Source organism: Anas acuta, chromosome Z (genome assembly GCF_963932015.1).
Source record: "Anas acuta chromosome Z, bAnaAcu1.1, whole genome shotgun sequence".
Taxonomy (NCBI): domain Eukaryota; kingdom Metazoa; phylum Chordata; class Aves; order Anseriformes; family Anatidae; genus Anas; species Anas acuta.
In genome coordinates, this window is record NC_089017.1 from 25,597,560 (window position 1) to 25,618,735 (window position 21,176).

At 34.9% G+C, this 21,176-nt stretch overlaps 1 protein-coding gene across 3 annotated transcripts in view; it reads left to right on the top strand.

Annotated features, from left to right (window-relative positions):
• Nucleotides 1-21,176, top strand: part of UHRF2 (ubiquitin like with PHD and ring finger domains 2) — an 84,695-nt gene that overhangs the window by 50,087 nt on the left and 13,432 nt on the right. For all 3 annotated transcript variants that reach the window (XM_068667642.1, XM_068667640.1, XM_068667641.1), the window contains exons 5-9: nt 3,642-3,751; nt 9,646-9,832; nt 13,808-13,931; nt 14,310-14,417; nt 17,968-18,072. In XM_068667642.1, coding sequence (XP_068523743.1) covers nt 3,642-3,751; nt 9,646-9,832; nt 13,808-13,931; nt 14,310-14,417; nt 17,968-18,072 — 634 coding nt within the window. The remainder of the gene's footprint in view (nt 1-3,641; nt 3,752-9,645; nt 9,833-13,807; nt 13,932-14,309; nt 14,418-17,967; nt 18,073-21,176) is intronic.

A 21,176-nucleotide genomic window follows, 5' to 3' on the forward strand; every position in this document is an offset into this window, starting at 1 on the left:
GCTTTTTTCTGTGTGTGTGTTTGCTTGTTTGTTTTGTTTTGTATGTGGTTGTTTTTTTTTTGTTTTGTTTTGTTTTTTATGTTGGTGGTGGTGGTGTTTTTTGTTGTTGATGGTGTGTTTTGTAATTATTTTCTTTTCCAGAAAATAAGCAGGAAAACCTTGATACTCTGAGAAGGTCCCTCTGTATTTGTTTTTTTATGTTTTCTGCCTGAGATTATGCATACATTTTTTCATTTGAAAAGGATCTGTTCATCTTTGAATGCATGGTGTTTTATGACTGTGAATTTATGTTTGTGTTGTAGATAATCCAAAGGGTTTTTGCATGGTCCTGCAGAAGAGAGGTATTTCCACTCTCACTTTACCTGCAGTGCTATACTTAGCTTATGGGGCTATTTGCCCCAAAACCCTTCTTAGAGGGGTAGTTATTCTTGGAAGTGCTCTTTTATCTGTTTCAGGGAGGATTTTCTAGATACATACTTCACTTTAAACCCAAACTGGAGATTTTGCCTTAAACAGAACTGCAGATGTGGTGACAGCTGGAGGAATTTAAATGTCATGATCATGCACAGAGTAGAAGTATCTCTAACCTTACATGTATGTTGTCAGAGGCAGACTTTGCAATGACAGAAGCTGGAGCCCAGCCTTCTAGTGTGAGTGGTTGGACCATACAGTCTCATCCAGACCGAGATGCAGGGAATTCACCTTCCTGCATTCACTGCACTGCATATAAACTTAAATAAAACTGAAGGATATTTCCACAATGTATAGAACTGCTTTAAGCAATGCCCCCTAGTGTGCCTTAAATACATGATTTTTTTGGTGAGGAAAATAAGCTTTTCTCCATCAGATTGTGATGTTTGCATTGATGTAGTGTTTGTCTGTTCTGTTGAAATATCCAAAATCTCTCAGTTTTGCTGGCGGTTTCTGTTTATGCATATGACTAACAAATGGGGAAGTATTTCCCTCCAAACATTGAAGTGACTAAAAAGGGTCAAATAAATACAGATGCCAAAGTGAATAATTGTTGGTACATGTAAAAGGCAATCGTGGTGAATCAAGACACCATCAAAGTCCTCTCAGACTCCAGTTCCATAGAGATCTAAACCACTGCAGATCTCAGGGCCACCAAAAAGAGTTTTGTTGCCTGTGGGTTTTTTCCTGGCTTAGTTTTCTTCTGCCTTAGTTAAGTCATCATGTGACAGAGTCCAAGAACTGGAGTCAGCACAAGGGAAGTGGTGGAATCAGACAATGAAATGGGGGAGAGAGCAGAGCCTTTCCTTTTTTGCTTCTTTTTTCTGAGAACTGTAGTCTTACTGAAGAAGCAGAGGCACACCCTCAAGCAAAATAAATGGTCAAGTCCCAGATTTGAGTCACCACAAACTATTAACAGACAAATAGCAGCTTTTTATTAAGAATGTTCTAATTTACATTTCCGTTGGCTAGAGCTGCTTGGAACTTTGAATGGCACAAAGGCCTCGTGTTTGCTTTGATAGTAAAACTGCTCTTAGGCATCAGCAATAAAGAGGACAGAAACAGTGATGACATTTAAATGGATTTACTTAAACTAGATACATACTTTTTGTGAGTGTATGTGCATGTGCATTTCTTTCCCACATTGTTTTTAGAAGCAGTATACATGCTCCCCAACACATTTAGACCTGTGAATCTGGTCATATTCGGTAACGAATCCCAGACACCAGTGTGTTAGTCGTGAAGATGATCTGTTATTGCAGTTAGCCTTATTTGCTCTGGACCATAATATATTGTTTCCTTGCTCATCTATAGTTTGATGTAGTTTTGTGGCTTAGAAATTTTTGTAGGAATATGCCACTTGGATCTTTATGCAAGAATTTTTAGATTATCTCTGTGATTATTTCTTAACAATATCCTACCAATGGGGCTTGTAAGACTTGTTCATCCTATTTATACATATTGTCAGGATGGTGTACACTCTTACAGTTTGAAAGAAACATAGCATTTTATCTTACTGGTGGTGTTTTCTTGGAAATTAGTCTCCAGTTTAGCAATATTTTATCAGTATCTTCAATGTTATTGATTTTCATTTTTTCCCTGTAATGATGCAGTATGCTTTAGTTTTGCTTAGCAGAATCTTGCACAACATAGTTCAAATAGGTGTTAGTTTTTTGTTTTGTTCTGTTTTTCATTCATAATAAAGCCTTCAAAAACCTGTGTAATCTTAACTCTTTCCCAACTTGGAAATAGGTTGACTGTGTGCTACTGCTTCTCTGTTATGTCCAGCACATCCAATGTCTCTGTATGGGAGAGAAGAAAAAAAATTATTGTGTTGCAGAGTGCTCCCCGGACATTTTAACTACAAACATCACAGGCTTGGTAAAATGTTAAACTGTATAATCTTCATAATTAAAGCTATGGCATTCCTGGTCTATATTCCTTTAGTTGCTTGTGTAATTTCAGATTTTGAAGAGGTCTTTTAGAACCAAAATAGGGATTGCAGCAGTTCAAAAGAGTAAATTTTGACAAGGAGAGAAGTTCAACAAACCCAAAAGTTCTTCAGACTTATTTTTAATAGCTAGGTATCATTCTAAAAGAAATAAAGCTCTACAGCAAGCAAATTCTTTTCTCTTTTGTCAGATTGCTCAATAGGTAATAACACAATTCAGTGAAGTCAGTGAGACTGCTCAGTAATAAATGCTTCCAATATGCATTATACTGAAACTTCACAATCAGTTCTAAATTAGGTAGTAAATTGAAAATAGTAGAAGAAGAGGTAGTTGAAGTACACACTCTATTATCCTAGGGAGGAGAGAAAAGATAGCATTTTAGAAGTGTTGTGTGTTTTTTTTTTTCTAACCTTTTCTATCTAAATGCATTTATATTTGGATTAGAATTTTAGTAAATGCATGTGAGAAAGTGAAAACCTTTGCTTTACACATGATGTTCTCTAATCCATCTCTAGAAGGCTTTTAGCATTAGGGCTGTGGAGTCATAGGGTATTTGTTATTTATTGCTGAGGTCTAATGAGTGGAGCTGGTACAGAAATCTGTTATTAACAGGACTAATCTCAGTATCTGAAATTCAATATTGTACAAGTGTTTGCAGGATTGGATTTTAGTTTTCCAAGACATTTTAGAAGTCAAAGTAGGGTTTTTGAATCTTTCTTTTGGTGATAAGAGTTTTAAATGATCTCCTTTATCATTTTTCTTTCTGTATAGGTTCCAAGTAACATCTGTTACTGTATCTTGTAAGTTACAAATCTAGTTCATTTCTGACAGTGTACCCTCACAATGATATTTAGTATGCTTTATTCAAGAGGATAGGATTTTGTCTGGTCAGCCAGCAAAATAGCTTGTAGGTTTAGAGGTACAATTTAGAGAATTGCAATGGTGTGGGTGGCTGTCAAGGAGGACATACTTAGTTACAAGCTGTGATGTGACAGTCAGGTAATCTGAGGGCAATGAGCTAGTCTTTTGTTTATGCAAGTGTAAAGAGCGTATGTTTTGGTTTTGGTAGAGCTAGTACTGCGCTGAATTTTGTGTGTGGACTGAATCAACAATGAAAAAAGATGCTACATAGATTTATTCCATTTCTTGGGAGTCATAAGTTACAGAGTCTAGGTCTGAGAAACCAAGTTGAATGTACTTTTTATTTTTATTTTTCAGAGGCCCAGAAGACACAATAAATGATTGTAAAATCCTTTTTATAGAAGAAATGTACAAGATTGAAAAGCCAGGAGCTTATCCATTGACATTTGGTGATGGAGATTTCAAAAGTATGTGTTTTTTGGTTTTGTTTTTGGCATTTGAATAGATATAAAAAATTGAATACTTGAATGATGTGTATATAAAATGCAGAAGAAGGAGTTTGCAGAGGTAATAGTAAAGGTTTTGCACGCACAGGAAAGTAGTAACATAGAATTCTTTTTAGATTTCTGTTCTAAAGGTGTATTTCTTGTAAGGTAGATTTTAACATCTTTGTCATGAGCAGAGAAATGGGAATATTCCAAACAAACTGTGCAAAATGAATTCATAATCCCAGTTAAGTTACTAGACAGGTGTCCAGGTCATCAGAATTTCTATGGCAATGGACATGCCATTTAAACTTCTAATAAATTAATAAATGCCAAAGACAGGATTAGTCTGTAATGCTGCTCTTTAAACCTGTTATTATGTATGAATTAAAAAATAAAATTAAGAAGTTTGTACCAGAGCTACTAGTACCATGAAAAAACAAACAAACAAAGCAAATGATTAATGTTTAGATTATTATTTCGCCCTCTAAAACCTTCTAAAAATAACTATGCCATACCTCCTCATCCTCCCCACAGCCAATGGAAGGAGTTGGTGGCAGCATTATCTAAAAAGTGGTGGGACATTTTATCCTAACTTTAAAGATATACTGAAGTTAGGAGTGATAAGATGGTGTTTATGACAGTGAAACTGAGAGATTTATCTTCAGCTCTACTAATAGATGTTACTGAATTAAAAAATGAAGCAGATACATCATATCTTAGATTCTTGATGCCAAGGCAAGTATTTTTCAGAATCTTTTTATGTAGCTATTAGTGCACAATAATTAGTGTACTTACTGTTTACTTGTATGCATCTAAAAAAAACTTTTTAGAAAAGCATACTGCATTTGAAGTTGTATTCTTAGAAGCTGAAATGTGACTTTCTGTAAATAACCTTTTCACAATTCATTGTTCATTGCTTGTGATTGACTTTCCTTAGGTTTCTTAGAAAAAATAAATAAATAAATAAATAAACAACACATTCTTTTTATCTTCTCTTTGTATAATTTAAGGGGTTTTGCAATATCTTAAAACACGTTTCTATTAAAAACTGATATGAGAAAAATTAAAGTGTATAGGTACTGCTTTGCTTTTACAAACCTATTTATTTTGCAAGTATAATTATTTACAAAACCTTTTAAAGGGCATATAAAATTATTACAGTTTGTTTAGTTCTTTCCCACATTTTCTGTATACTAAGTTAATTTTTAAAAGTATACACATGTTAAGGAAGTGAGTAATTACTATATTGCTGACTATACAAAATTAGCTACATTGGGAACATCTGATTTGGCTTGAATATTTATTTTACATTCTGTGCTTCCTCTGATGATTGCTGTTTTTACTATTTCAAGTTCAAGCTCTTTATTTTCATGTACAGCTCCTTCCCTTCCTATTTTATACCTATTCCGTCATTTGTAACCTTTTTGCTTAAATGACTCACTTACTGCTATCTGTGTAGAGATTAGCACCTCTGTGTATGTTTTGTTTCATTCTGTTTGTGTTCCTGTTTCAGGATGTTGTTTATAAACCTACATAAATAAATATAACATAGAAATATAAACTTTAAAAATGTAAACCTACAAATTTAATCGATCTGGTAATTCAGTTTGATTTCTTCTCATAAACTCTTCTTTTTTTTCTGAGTCCATCTTTCTCACCACATTGCCCTTTCCATTTCTGTTATTGTGGTTCTAATTTTTGTGGTAAACTGTCTTGTCATTGTTGATTTACAACACTGCATATCAATTGAGCTCTAATTAGTAATAGTACAGCCATTGCCTTTCTGCCATGCTCAACCTACTTCGCATTTAAAAAAATTAAAAGACATACACATGTATCGATCAGTACATGGACGTCTATCTTGACTTATTTGTATGCTATGAAAAGCAGTAGATTTTTCTTACAATAGTATCGTGTGATATTCAAGAATTAACTATCTTTAAATAAGATTGCTGTGAGCAGAATCAGAATATGTGCTGACTATATTGCTGTCTAATGAAGCTGTGTCCTTTCCAAAAGTTAGTATGCATACTTTGGAAATCATCCTCACCATATAAACACTGTAGGCTATCTCTACAGGGAAATTGTTACTCCTTGAGCATGGTCATATGTTAATGAGGCCTTGTATATATAAATTAGAAAAAAATGTATATGAAGGATCACTACAAGTTTATCAGTTACATTTAAAAATATAAGGTAGTCAATTTGAAATTATTTAACTGAATTCTGCGGTCTGGGAAAAAGTTATAGTTACACCTACTAGAAAATTATGTTAACAAATTAGTAAATTAAAAAGCAACATAGTTGTAAATACATTTCAACTATTTCTGTGCAAGAAAGGAATTAAGAACTGGACATCAACATATATTATTTCCAGCAGTGTCAAGATTTATGCAATAAATGTGAGGTAACTCTTCCAGTAAAAATAAATAAATAAATAAGAGAAAGTGAAATAATTAGTGCAACTAAAGTATACCTGGCTGGTAGGGATGAACAGACCTGTCTCCATATGACCAATATGCCAGGTATAATGAGTGCATTTCAGTTACAAATATGGTAAAGCATAAATGTAAGAAATTAAAGCCATGTAATGAAAACAAAAGTTTGCATTTTGTTTGTATATTGAAGAATGTTGAAAACTTCAGGTGTTGTTTAACTGAACAAATACATAGACCTTTGTTTTTTTCAGAAATACATATATATTTAAAAGAGATTATTACTAAACTTTGACCTCAGAAACTGATTTTGTAACAGAAAACAGTAAATTACGTAAGCCTAGACAACATGTGGTGGTAAGATATAGAGAAAAATAAATTTCCTTTTGCCTATTATTTCTCAGATGAGGTAGAGTATGAGTTTATTTAGGGACAGCTCAGTCATCAGTTCTAAGATTTTTCAAAGGAGTGACCAGTTACCTGGGATTTCTTCAACTTCGACTTGAATTGATGTTGATAGCTTGGACAGATCAGTGAGTTTTGCATAGCTGTTTGAGAAATTCCACAGGTACAGCCATGTACAGATTGTTTCATCAGCACTCTTATGTTTGTTTGTTTGTTTGTTTGTTTTCTCTTCAAATGAACCCTGTGGGAGAAGTCTTAGACTAGAAGATCACTTCCATTTGGATGCTTTTTTGTCTTTTCCCATACAGAAATTTACAAATTACAATGTAGGTGTACGTCTTCCACCTGTGAAGATAAGAATATTGCTCAATATCATCCAGAAGGACAATAGAGGTAGCATAACACTTGGTATTCTGGTCCCCCTTTCTTAAAAGACTTTCAGTATGGAGTTTCTCCCACAGAGGTTTTCATTCTGATCTGTGTTGATCACATTTTCTGTAAAGTCTATCCAGTTGGGAGAGCAGTTTTTTTCCCAGCAGGTAGGGGCTGAGATATCTGCAATCCCATAATTGTGACTTTTGTTCTCCATATGCTTAGGAAAAATGCAAAAGTATCCAGAACTGTTCTGGATATATCAAGAAGATACCTCGTCTTTCTTTCTGTCAGGAATCAGCTCATAAATCTTTATGTTATGTGAGCAAACTAACTTACAATGACTTGATAGGCTTTCCAGCTTCTGAAGGCAGCAACTTAAACAATAACTCATGGTGAAGAAAAAATACGAAATAAATCTAGTAGAAGATGGAAACTTGTCCCTGAATAGTATTGTCCCCTTCTAGTGAGACAAACCTGGGGGCACGTATCCATGAGGTTTGAGAAAATCTAGTCTCCCATAAAAATGTGTCAGAAAGACAGACATCCTTTAGTATGAAAAAAAATCCTATTTTTTACTAAGGGTTAAATCTTTTATGGAAACAGGCAATGTTTTCTTAAATGTTATGATTTGACATTTGTGTCCTTCTCTTTTGTTGCGATACTCTTAGTTCATGCTGTCTCCTAAAGGCTGTATGGGGCTTGGGGTTAGAGCAGGTTGGTTTATAGTTTGCATTTTTATAATGGGCCTCCTTTTCAAATTTGTTATTAATGAATTTGCCTGTGACATCATGGACATATTCAGTCTTTGTTTCTGAGAATGAAAGTGTTAGTTTTTGAATGAATAATGAGTTGGGGTATTTTTAGCAAAGATTATGACGGGCAATTTTGTCTGTCACAGATTTTGTCTGCCAGACTGTCCTTCTAGGCAAATAGCCCTTTTGAGTAGACATTATCAATCAGTTCAGAAGTTTCTCAGATAGTTTGCATATGGACTTAAAAGAAGATTTATTCCAAGTGTTGGTATTCCAGCTCTTTCAGTTTCTGAACTACTATAACTCATAGCTATTTTTTTCTCCCAGAATTGTTCTCCTGAGAACATTTTGTGGCCCAGTCTTCCCTATTCCTTTTTCTGAGCTTGTATTGCGATTTCCCAGTTAGAGTACACAAAGAGAGTACATATTAAAGTACTCTAACAAACTGATGGCCATTGTCAGTACTAAAGATGTTTTTACCTATGATTTTCCTCATCTGTCTTAAACTCTTTGTTGTATTCCCGCTCACCTTCTTTCTCTTGTGGAAGTAGTAACAGGAACGAACGTTATCTACCTTGATGTCTACCACTCCTTCAGAAGGAGGAAAAGGTTGTTGTTCCTACTTTATAGTATTTCTGACAGTCTACATCTGTCTCAAAACTTCACATAAACAGTCTGTCCATCCAAGTGAATGAAATTATAGAATGTTACAGTAGGAACAGAGAGCCAGAATTACAAGTTGTAAACTTCACAGAATGAATGAAGAAAGTTAGTTAATAAGCCTTTCTATTTCCTATCTTCTAAACTTTCAGAAAAAAAAAAAAAAAGTCTTTGTATTATTGCAGGCATCTAGATTCTGCAACTTCCTCTATCCAACTCCAAACTCTCTAATAGTCTTTGTAGTCTTCTGTGCCTTCTGATTCAAAGATATTTATTTCTTTCAGATAAAATGATATTTCAAGAGCAGCTTGGAATTATTCGGTTAATTATTATATTAGGCTAGTTGAAGGTCAAGTTCACTTACATGGCATTTCTAGATGTCTTTCACACAGAACACATCTGAACATGGACAGGAGTTGGACTTGGTGATCCTTGTGGTTCCCTTCCAACTCGGGATATCCTATGATTCTGTGATTTTTTTTTTTTCTTTTAATGAAGGAATTGTTTGAGCAGTGATCAAGTTCTCTTCTGAAGTCTTCTCTCATTTCTCTGGACTTCCCAGTTGTTTCAAACATTTTTCCTGTAAGTCTTAATTGTTCTATGTTCTGCTCTTTCATATCTATTTTAGGCTACTGAATGATTTGGGAACAAATGCCAATTTTTTTGTGTGTGTTTGTGTGTCTTTTTTTTTTTTCATAGCAGTGTTCATTTAGTCCAAACTTCCAAGTGAGCTAAACCAGAAAGTTAGTGTTTCTTTGTGTGTAAACTAAACTGCTGCTGTGAACAACTGGTGATTTTGAGGTGGACTATGATCTTAGACTATTAATTCTTTTATGCAACTGTAAATTTAATTCTATGGGGAAGAAAGCTGTTCTAGATTGTAGTTCCGTCTGCATCTGACTGTTACCAATTTCCTAACTGGGTTTTTTTCATAGCTGAATTTAAGAAGACTCCAACCAAAGATTGTTCAAGGCTTCATCTGTAGGCAGAGTATGCTGGTGTCATGTTGAAGGCAGTGAGGCACAGTGGGCTGATGGGGAGAAAATAAGAGAAGCTGCTGGTTTATACAACAAAAAATCCCGTTAGCCTAGGTAGTCAAATAAAAGTTATTATGGGGGGGGGGGGAGAACAAATAAATAAATTTCAAGAGGACAGTGTTCATGTGCAGAAAGAATTGTTTCCTGTTGATACAGTAATGCAGTTTTCTGAGATACATGGCATTTGACTTTTTCTTTGTTTTTGACAGGAAAAAGTGGCCCTGAGTGCAAGCACTGTAGGGCTGATCCAGATAAGGAATGCCGTTTTTGTTCATGTTATTTGTGTGGTGGAAAACAGGATGCTCACATGCAACTCCTGTGTGATGAATGTAATATGGCTTATCATATATACTGCCTGAACCCTCCCCTAAGCAAGATACCAGAAGATGAGGACTGGTAAATATACAAGGATGATTTACTTATCTATATTACCATTCTGCACAAGGTACCTCTTTGTTATTTGCACCTCGTAAGAGACACTACTGAAGAATTTTTGTAATTCTGGTGTGTTATTCATCTGTCCACTTAATGTAAACCATTATGTTTTCTGTCACAATAATTCCTTTAAATCATTCATAAAGGATTAGTAGTAAGCTTAATGATCATTACATAATTTCAAAAACTGGTATGTTCATTTTATTCACTGCGATCATTAGGACATTGCCTGATCTGGTTATATTTACTTACAGTGGTTGTTCCCTTGTCTCTTAATTTCATTCAAGCTCCACTGCTTGAACAACACTCTTTCCCTCACCTTTCTCTTTCACTTTATCCTCTGCCACTATTGCTGGCCTTGAGACCTTCCCCTGTCTTCTGGTTGCCTCTGCCCCTTTCATATCTCCTGCTGTGCGAGATCCACCAGCTTGCCGTTCTCCTTTTTACTGTCCCTGGCTCTGCCAGCAGGAAAACCAAGCTAACTCACATTGTCAAATCAAGGTAACTGTATTTTGAAGTGAGTCTGCATGGAACCACTAGCAGCCCAGTAAGTTATCTTGGGCACTGTGCCATTTTTTGTGTTTATTAGCTATCTACAATTTACACTGTTCATATTTATAACCTGCCTGTGACTTATGTGAGATGCTAATCCTTTATAAATGAGTAATAAATATAATTTCATTTAAGTAAAGTTTTCCATTATGTAGACATCAGTTAATGTCTAAGATGTCTATGGCTACGTTTTATGGAATATCTTTGGCCTTGTGATTAATTTTTGTGGAACGGTACACTTCAAATAAAAAAATCCATTCAAGTGCTATGGAAGTTTTAACCTTCTTTGGAAATAAGTAACTTAATCCACTATACTGTAGTGGATGCCGCATGCAAAGTAAGTTTGTGTATTGGTAAGTCACTAATGCTGTGCCTGTTTTCTGTGGTATCAATTTTTTCTGAGCTCCTTCTATATTTATGCCAATGTGTGATTAAGCAATTGAGAGATTAACAGTGATAGGTATTTCTCAGCGGCAATACTGAGGCTACTGTTTTTTCTTTGTCCTATGAAATTTCTGCAATGAGAAGCATTGTATCCACTCTTTTTGGAATGGTAGTTGGAATTAAGAATAGCATTTATTTCAATATTGCCTCTGTGCCTTCCACTTCTTCCGTGTGCAAAATGACAGTGTTTATTCAGCAATGTGTATTATGCATCATACTAGTCATAACTATCCCTAAGTTTTCTACTGTCAGGGGAGATTGTTCTTGCTGTATGTGGCATCTTCTTGCTTCCTACTAATTGCCGACATTAATGAGTTGATGTCATGTTGGAAACCATTCTCAACACACAAATGGTTTATTATTGACTGCAGTCCTTATACAGTATTTTTACTTCATAGTGCTTGCCCTTCGGATATAGCAGCTGAGAAGTTCTTTTTTGACTTCATTCAGAATGTTCAATGAGACCACCTGGCTGGAAGTATACATCTGTTCAGTCCATCCATTCTTCTTCAGTTACTTACTCCCAAAATCCAGTACTCCAGCAACAGTAAAATTCATTTATTTTCCAATATTAATCACAGTTAAATTTCGCATAAAGAAAATAGATATGCTCCAAGTCAGTGACCCTCTTCACACAAAGTCACAAAATCCTTCGTTCTAATCCAAGAACTATTTATTTTCTCTAGTTTCTTCTGTATCCTCAAATACACAGCAAGTTCGATAGGCATGTTAGGATACTAATAGTGAAATCTCACCAGCCACCAGTGTCTCTTTGATTTAATTAGTGTGCTAAGATTATCTTGGACTGCTGGGTGCCTCAGGTGATTTTTCAGATTAGTCATTACTGTTCTAATCTTCACTGGCACCCATTCTTTTTCAAAAACTTCTAAGAAGATGTTCTTAGGAGTTATTCTACATCAATTTCAGAGAGCTACAAAGAAAGTTTGAAGAATGCAAATTTTTTCAAAGTGTTGGAATTACTTAGGTATCCCTACCCTCTTAGATATCCCTATACTCTTCCAATAGCATGACTGTAACTGCATAGCATAGATCCATAGGATGGTTTTCCTCCTTACAGGAAATTTGGTGTTCTGTAGGCAACCACAGAAAAATTGAATTGACTGAAAATGTAGCCTTTATAGTCTGTCAGGTCGTGGGTTACATAAAAGTTTAGACCCTTCTACTTGCATTCCTCACAAAATGATTATGAATTTCCACAAGTAGCAGAAGGTTCCATATTCATAATATATAAAATGTCTTGCAAAAAGGCTGTCAAGCATTTTAACTTGTTTTTGTCTGCTGTGTAACAATACAAGCCTTAAGATTTGTTTATTCAAGTAAACAAATAGTTGCATCTGTGGATGAAATCATTGGGTGGAAGAGGTACTGTTACGGAGGTGGCTCTATAGTAGTTATTTTGAGATACTTAGTAATACCAGCCCTCTTCAGTCTTAATGCTTGATTGTATGTAGAAGTAGCTCAGTTACACTGGGCAAAGCAGGATCTCCTAGCAAAGAGGAGGTCTGCATTCTCCCTTCTTACATAGTAGCAAAGGGTAATGGCCATGTGATCCTTAACATCCTGCTAGATCTTGCTTGTTTTGGAAGTGGAAAGATTTGGCAAACTCCATGCAGGGGATAAACTTGCAGTTTGGGAAATTATAATAAGGTTCTCTTGCAGAGATGAGGCCCTCCTATATGCTAAACAATATTTAATATTTTATGAGAAGCTTACATTAAAAGCTATTAAGGTAATATGGTTATGCTATCAAAAAGCAGGGGATGCCATTGTTAAATTCACCTTGTGAACTTGCATTTTATCATCTTCCTTCTTTGTAGGTGGCCATTGCATACTCTTTTTTTTTTTCGAAACAACTTTAGTAATATCATCCAAAGTCTTAGTGCTAGACAAATTCAACATCTTGTATTATTTTTCATTTCTTGTAATCAATGTAACTTCATTGTCTTACTGGCTCATCACCTTTATTGGCATAGTGAAATTTGTTTCTGTAGACATTAATCATTAAATCTTCTGTTCATAACCAAATGCATAAGGTCATAAATACAAAACAGCAGTTGTAGTAGTAGCAGTAGTGGTAGTAATCTAAATTAAGTTATCGATGTTATTTTATATCAGGTGTCTTCCATTAGCAGCTTGTGGGCCAAACTTAGGCCATGGAAGCCAGAAACATGGACAGTTAATTATCTTTGCATTAGCATTCCTGGAGTGGGATGAAAATCTTTTTAGAAGCAGTAAAACGGACAGTGTACCTCCCTTCTCTCTCTGCTGCAGTCATGGCGTACTGCTATCTCCTTCTTTCCTATCAGGCTGGCTTTGTGTTAGCTGGAATGAGTCCCAGTGCTGTGTTCCAAGTGCCTTAGGCATTGTGGGGTAGGATTAATGAATGTGTGTGTGTGTGTGTGTGTGTGCCTGTCTGTCTGTCTGTCTACCCATATTACATGGTGTCTTGGCTCTGTTTCACATTCAGCTGTCTGCAGTGAAATTTAGTACAGTAGAAGCAGAAAATAAGGGTAGAGTGGGCAGGACATACAAACAAACCCCGAGCACTGGTTAGCAGCATACTCTAATCTCGGCTATCTTCTCCTTTACATGGTCTGAACGAAAGAGGACAGAATGAAGAGAGAATACAGGACACATGGGGACGTCTCACACATCATGTGAGAAAGAATAGTGAAATGTTTTGCCTCTAACACTCTACCTTCAAAAAAACTGAAAAGCCCTATTTTAAAGTTGACAGCATTTGTTCATGTTGGGTTCATTTTTTTTTTTCAACTGTAGGCTTCAGCTGCTTGAGACTGGTATATATTTGCTAGCTTTAAATATTCAGTCAAGATAAACCAGTTGACACTATTTTGGCTACAGGAAATGTATTGCCATTATTATGAAGTAATTGAGAATTTACTAAAACCGTTTTTTTAGGTATTGTCCTTCCTGCAAAAATGATTCTAATGAAGTTGTAAAGGCTGGAGAAAAGCTCAAACAGAGTAAAAAGAAAGCAAAGATGCCATCTGCCAGTACTGAAAGCCAGAGAGACTGGGGCAAGGTAGAGTGTGTTTTAGAAATAGCTATTACTCTGATTGTTCATGTATGTGCTACATCTGTAATTATACTTCTATATGCACTACACAAAATTCAGTACTGGGTTGCACAGACTATGAGACAATGATGAATCCTGCCCACTATCTACTGACAGTTAAAGCAGTGGAAGAATTATTAAGGTGACTAGAGGTAAAAGCAAAAAAACCCAACTCCCAATCTCCCCCCAAAAAACCTGAACACACATTACTTAAAACATTTCTTTAACAATTGTTAATGCATTTTAAAGTATGTATTTTTTATAATGATTAGATTTCCTGACATCTGTAGCTGATTTTTCAAGTAGTCTTCAATATTATAACATTAAGTCATTCTGTGTTTTTAGGGCATGGCCTGTGTTGGTCGCACTAAGGAATGCACGATTGTTCCTTCAAATCATTATGGACCTATTCCTGGTGTTCCTGTTGGGACAACTTGGAAATTCAGAGTTCAGGTATGGTATGTTGCTTCAGTATTAGCTGTAGTTGAAGTAAATAAGAATAATAATAAATGTGCTGGACACTAATGTAAATTTAGATTGATAATTTTCATTTTCACCAGGACAAGATAAAGCACGTACAGTGTGATACTGGAATTGATGCCAACTGTAATGAAATAGAAGCATACAGATTTTATAATACAGCTAATAAGTAGTGTTTTTTAAAAAAGTCTGTTGTAATGAGGATAAACAAATTTCACATGTTAAAATTCTGAGTGGAATACTTAGTGAATAGAGTAAACTGTTTTCTGAATTCTCCTTCATGTGAACTGGGCATCCCGCTAAAGAAATGTAGACTGTGGATTTCAAAAGCAGTAGATGATATCACTATAAGTTGACTAACTGTTAGGTTTTTTGGTCATGCATAACTGACATCCAACTATTCTTTCAAGCAGGTGAACATATTAAAACAGCATAAGCCTGTACTACTAATGACATGAGCTGTCCATTCAGCATTTGCTACTTCTTGCACTGTCTCATTTTCTGTTGCAAATATTTCTTAGGTTCTGAGGTAAACTAGATTAGTTAAAAACAAACAAACAAAAAAACAGCGGGCTGAAATATCATCACATCTGGGCTAGAAGGGAATTTATTTTTCCCAGTCCATTTCATATTTTGGTTATACAGTACTGTGCCGATATATAGAAGAGCAGAATGTTTATCAATATGGTGATAGGCACTTTATGAATATATACATAAAATTTATATATATGTGTGTGTGTGTGTTTTATATATATATGTAAGTTTTTTAAAAAGCTGGAATGATGGGATAGCATCTTTTTATGCCAGTACTGTTTTTCTGTGGTTTTGAAGGGTCCAAGAAACTGCAAACTTCGTTTTCCCTGATCTTATCTGATATCACTGTTAATTATTTGTCTCCTACATGTGTAATAGTTTGTAATGGAGTGTTTTCCATCATATGCAGAAGAACAGAAGCATTTTTTTCTTCTATGCTTAAACATGGGCATAACAAGAATCAGAAGCCTTTTCTGATTAGCTCTCTGAACTTTTTATCACCTGCTTTCTTCTGAGAAGAAGATAGATATTTTATTTTTCAAACAATAGAAGCAATTACTTAACAGGAAGGTTTCATCTGATGGAGGTGTCTTCACTGCTGTCTGAAGAATTCTGGATTTGGGAGAGTGTGCAGTTTTTAAGGCTGATACAGTTTGCAGCAGATGGTTTCTATATAGCAACAGGTTTTGGTTTCTCCTTTGGTAGGGATCACAATGAGGCAGTTAAACTGATTCTTCCTCACACCGGCACACTGGTGTACTTCATGAGTGCTTCTGTCAATACGAGATTATAAGCAAGTTAATTTTGCACTGTGAAATCATGCTGTTCATTATCCCATTCATTTTAACACACAGCTATTTAGTTAAGAGGAGAATTCCATTTCAATTCCTCAGGATATTTTGCTGACCTCTCCTGTGCTTGAAGAACTTTTTTGAAAGGAATTAAAATAGTTACATTTTTATTGGCTTCCAGATTAAGCATAGTTTCATAAATAAGAGAAGTTTCTAAAATCACCAAGTAAGAGAAGTTTCTGAAATCACCTGTGCAAACTCAAAATCTCAAAAAAAAGCTTTTTCATGGCTTCGGAAGTAATTAAAGTTGTAAGTTTGTCTTTTTCTTAGGAACTCCATTGGTGACACAAAAGCTGATAGTTTTATGATCTTTCTTGCTGGTAGAAAAAGGAACAGAAATACAGAGCTGCTTTTGTAAGAAAATTAAGCAAAGAATCATGATTTTGTGTATATATATGTGTGTGTGTGTGTGTGGAATAGACAGCAAAAGCAATTGCCATTTATACCTAACAATTTAATTTTTGGTACAAATGAAACATTTCACTAAAAACAAACAAACAAAAAACTTTTCTACATAGCCACTTAAATTACACTTTTGTTTCTCACATAACTGGTCTTCTGTATGAGAAATGCGTTTCTCCTAAGAAGATCTATGAGAATTTAGAGACTTTAGATGCTGTATTTTTGATTTGTGTAGTTTTTCATGACACAAACTCTCAAAGTATATCAGGAGTTAAAATACTCTGAAAGGAAGGGCTAGGAAAATAGTAGATATTATTATGAACAAGAATCAGGGTGATAAAAGGAATGGGGTAGTTTTAATTCAAGTGAAAACACTTTTCATTATGGAAGAGGATTAAAAAGATGGTGTGGGGTTGAAGTTTGCAAAATGAAGTACAATATGAAAAGTATGATTAAGGAACAATCTGCATACATCTGTAATGCAGAAAAGGGGTCTTCAAAATAAAAAAAGTAAAAATCAGGTGACTGATTCAAAAGGAACAAGCTAGTTCTGGTTCATAAGACAAGCAGCACTATTGTGAACTCTTTTTTCTCTTGGGTACTATGGGTTCAAAAAATTCTAAGTAATTTAGGAAGTTGGAGTCCTAGACAGCTGTATGCTGAAAAATTGTACAAGGAAGGATTATTGTATCCCTACAGACTTTTCATACTGTGCACAGCTGTCTGCTCTTGTCTGTTGTTAGAGACAGCTTTTTTTTTTTTCTTTGCCAGCTGGATCTTTGGTCTGATGTATTGTAGTATTATGAAAGTACAAGACATAGCAAAAGAACGTAAACTTTTATGGAAGTTGCTTAAAAGTATAGGATGGAAAAAGGGGTACAGGAGCGGGAGAGGCAGAATCAGAACAGACAAAGCCTAGGTATGAAGGAGTATAAGAAGGTATGAAGAAGGATCCTAATTGTTTTTATGCTGGGAATCTTAATTCTATTAATAATATTTTTGTCATCAAGTAGTGAGAAAATACAGAATTTAATATGTCATCTCTTGTTTATTCTTGTTAATTTTAAAATATAATTTGGTAGTCTGGAACAAGCAGCAAAAATCTGGTTAATATACTAATTTTTTTGAGAGATACATCCCAGCAGACTAATGATGTTGCAGGTTTATGCTACAACAGCAGTTCTTGAGTGGTGTGGTTGCAGCTAAGTTGCACGTTTGTTATCTGAGAGTTATCCTCTAGTTTGTGATATACGCTTTGATGCAGTGACTTCTGTTTCATTAGGCTGTACCATAGTATTCCTCTGAGTTGATCATGTTATGATCATTAATAGCATGTTAGTTTAGTGGTACCTGACAGAGTGATCCTTACACAGGTCACTGTGATCTTCTATAGTTAACAAATAAAAAATTTTACCAAATGGGGTATAGCAATATGTACAGTCTTAAATACTGCTTGTGGAAAGAAACATGGAAAATGTTCCCAAAGAAGAAAGTGTACATTTACATCATCTGGTGTATCAGCTGTCCCACATTGTCCTTCCCTTTTTAGATATCCTTATTTTGGCTCTTCTTCCTTAAAAAGAAGTGGAATTCTCACCTTTAATGGTAGTTGTACATTAACTGTTTACACAGACACCTCTATACAATTTTTAAGCTGAAAGTTCACTGTTAAAAGTTTTTATAGATAGCTGTTTGGTTGAAAAAGATGTTAGAAACTGTCCTTTTTCTGTTACCAGGTGAGTGAAGCAGGTGTTCACAGACCACATGTGGGTGGAATCCATGGACGCAGTAATGATGGAGCTTACTCGCTTGTATTAGCTGGAGGATTTGAAGATGAAGTGGTATGTCATTTATCCAAGCAATGATTTTGCAGTTCTAATACATTAATCTTTTTAAAGATAGAGGGTTATGTTTGTTGTTGATATGAGCCTTACTGCTTATGCAAATACAATTGTGAAAAAAATAACTACCACTGATAAAAAATCCAATAGTTTTTAGTATTTTGGAGAGAAATATATAAGCAAATATTTAGTAAAGAATGCTTATCCTCATGTGTATGCTCAAGCAAGAAATTGCAGCTGAATTGTACATCATTTAGGGTAGTAAAATTTTCAGTATACTTTCAGTCTAGTATTATGTAAATAATACTAAAATACTAAAACAGAGTTTAGTATTATGTAAAATCTGACAATGATATGCAAGTAATTTTATGTTCTTTGGTCATGATTTTTATTGCTTTCAAGTCAGATAAATGCCTTGTCCTTTGGGTTTGTTTATGCAATGTGTTTATTTTAATGAAGCAAGAATAGAAGGTAACTGTTACTTGATTCTGTGAGGTTCTGAAGGTTCTTCACTCCTACTGATAAGTGCTTTCAGAATTTCATAGGAAAGTCTCAGTATCTTGTGCTATCATTCCCAAAGTTGCTGGAAAAAATTCTACTTTGATGTAAGATCTAAGTAGAGCAACCAACGCAGTTATGTTGCTAAATAAAACTAACTGCCTCCAACTTTCTTCTCATGATACTGATCAACATTTGTTTATGAATAGATTACTGGTTCTCTGCAATCAAATAATGTTTACACAAGGTACATCCCCTCCTGCAGTTCGGTTCCACCAGGTGGGATTTTGAATCATGCATGCAGCAGGTGAAGGATAAAGCAGTAAGCAGTCCATTTTTTTTGACGACATGCATAGCTGCTAATCACAAGGACAAAGGCACTGGAGAAAGAAATAAGCACCTGAAATAGCCTCAGAATGTAATGTATTCTTTGCTGACAGAACCTGCAGCTGCAGGGTATTGTCTCTGAAGATGTCTGTGTCTCTTTGTTGAACAAGTCATATGAGGAGGTACTTGGTGTTGGGGTACATTACCATGTCCTTTGAATCAACTCTAACCCAAACTTTAGGAACCTTAGCCAGTACATTTCAGGAACAATGTTACTCAGTAGTTACAACTACTGTCTTGGGATGAGATCATCTAGCTGCTATCTTCATTTTGGTAGTGATACTGGTGTTCTCTTATTACTTCTACTGTCATTATTAAATTAATAATATCTAATAAAGTTATTTGAATCCTTTGCATGCCTCTTCCTGTTTAGCTACGTGAAGTTGGGATCATGCATGAGATTTTGCAGACATCTAGGCACTGTCATAGCCTCAGTGGCATATATGATTTTGAAGAAGCATAGCTGGGGAGAAATAATGCAGGTGATACCTAAAAATTCATATGAATGTCAGCTTTTTTGAAGTTCTCAAAATTCATATGAATGTCAGCTTTTTTGAAGTTCTCTAAAGCAGGGATGCAATAGGAAAAAAATGTTTTTCCAGGTGCATTTTTTGAATTAGGGACTTTTTTCAGTTCTTTTTTCATATGCCAAATTTTATTTTCCAGCTTGATTCTATTTCCCCTGTTCTGTGCAAAAAGTTTGAAATTAAACTCCTACAAGCATACCCAGGGAAAAATCAAATTCCGTACAATAAGTATCCTAAATATAATATATCTTTCCTCCAATTGAACTTTTACATTAAAATTTAGATAAAACCGTCTGTTACTTTATTGTATGAGAAGAAAAGAGAAGTGACTCTTACTTGAATTTCAGTAGTATGACATAGTGTGTAAGTTTTCACAAGACTGAGAAATACATGCATTTGGGAAACCTTTACCATATGGTTATAATCTTTATTTACACACTTTGCCAATGTGCCATCTTAATGCCCTTCTTGTGGCTTTAAATTAGCAGTTCACTGTTGGGGTAAAATAATTGCAAAAATATATTATAGGAAACAGAACTCATTGTCTGGCTTTCAGATCATGACATTTTTATGCTGTGTCTTTGGAAACTTACGGTTCTGCAGACCCAGACTTGTCTGCAACTTTGCTCAAGTTGTGACATTCTGAGTGCTCAGTTACAATGAGTTCTGTCAGTGAAGGATCTGCCCTCAAGATTGAGAAGTCATAGGTTATGAAATGAGAAGTGTGTGAAATTCTTTTGCATGTGAAGCTTAGCCTTATTTTTAGTTACATGCCTGTAAAATGTTTGTATATTATTCTCTCTCTTATAAATGCTTAATCTTGGATTTTAGTGACAAATTATGTGGGTTAACTATTTAAGATACAGTCCTACAATAGTTAGCTTTAGAGTCTTGAATATATTAATATTGCTAATTTTGTTCTTGCTAGTAACTGTAATGGGAACATTAGCTGAAGAAATTGTGAGATTTCTTCATGAATTTGAAATCTAAGAAGCATTTCGGAATAGGCTAACATTTAGACACTGGATATTCAACATTAACAATGATTGTGCAATCATAGTGTTCATGATAAAAATATTTTGACTTGCTTGTTCATCAAATCAAATAGCAGAAGATTCACTTTTGTGTTTAAAAATTGTCTTCTTCCAAGCTTGTGTCATTGTTTTTTTGAGTCAGATTTAAAACTACTGTTTATTTATTCTTTTCAAAAGTTTCAAGATCCATGTTTCTCCTGGGTTGATGTAGTATTGTAAATTAATTGAGTGGTATCCTTAGTTTAATCTGAAGAATTATTTCTTCTTCTTTAAGTGGTTTTGCATATAGGATTGTAAGTGAAATCTTGGAAGTGAGATTTAGTATCTGTTAGAGAATAGTATCTACTGTGATCATTTGCATCATCTGGTAAAATAATCTGGAAGTATAAAAAAAAGTAGCCTCTCTAATGACTTGGAAGGGACCCTGGGCAAATATACTTGTTTCTTAGCTTTGTTGGTTTATTTATACTAAAATCATTCAGTGCCTGTGGTGTAGCATTAAAGACTACTTCATGAAAACATTCATTGTCCATTTTGAATGATATGTGTCTTTATGCTACTGTTGTGTTTGGGTAATCAGTCCCAATATGTTAGTACAGCTGTTATTCCCCTTTCTTGAAATAATCCAGTAACAAATAAATGCTGTTTAGTCCACTGG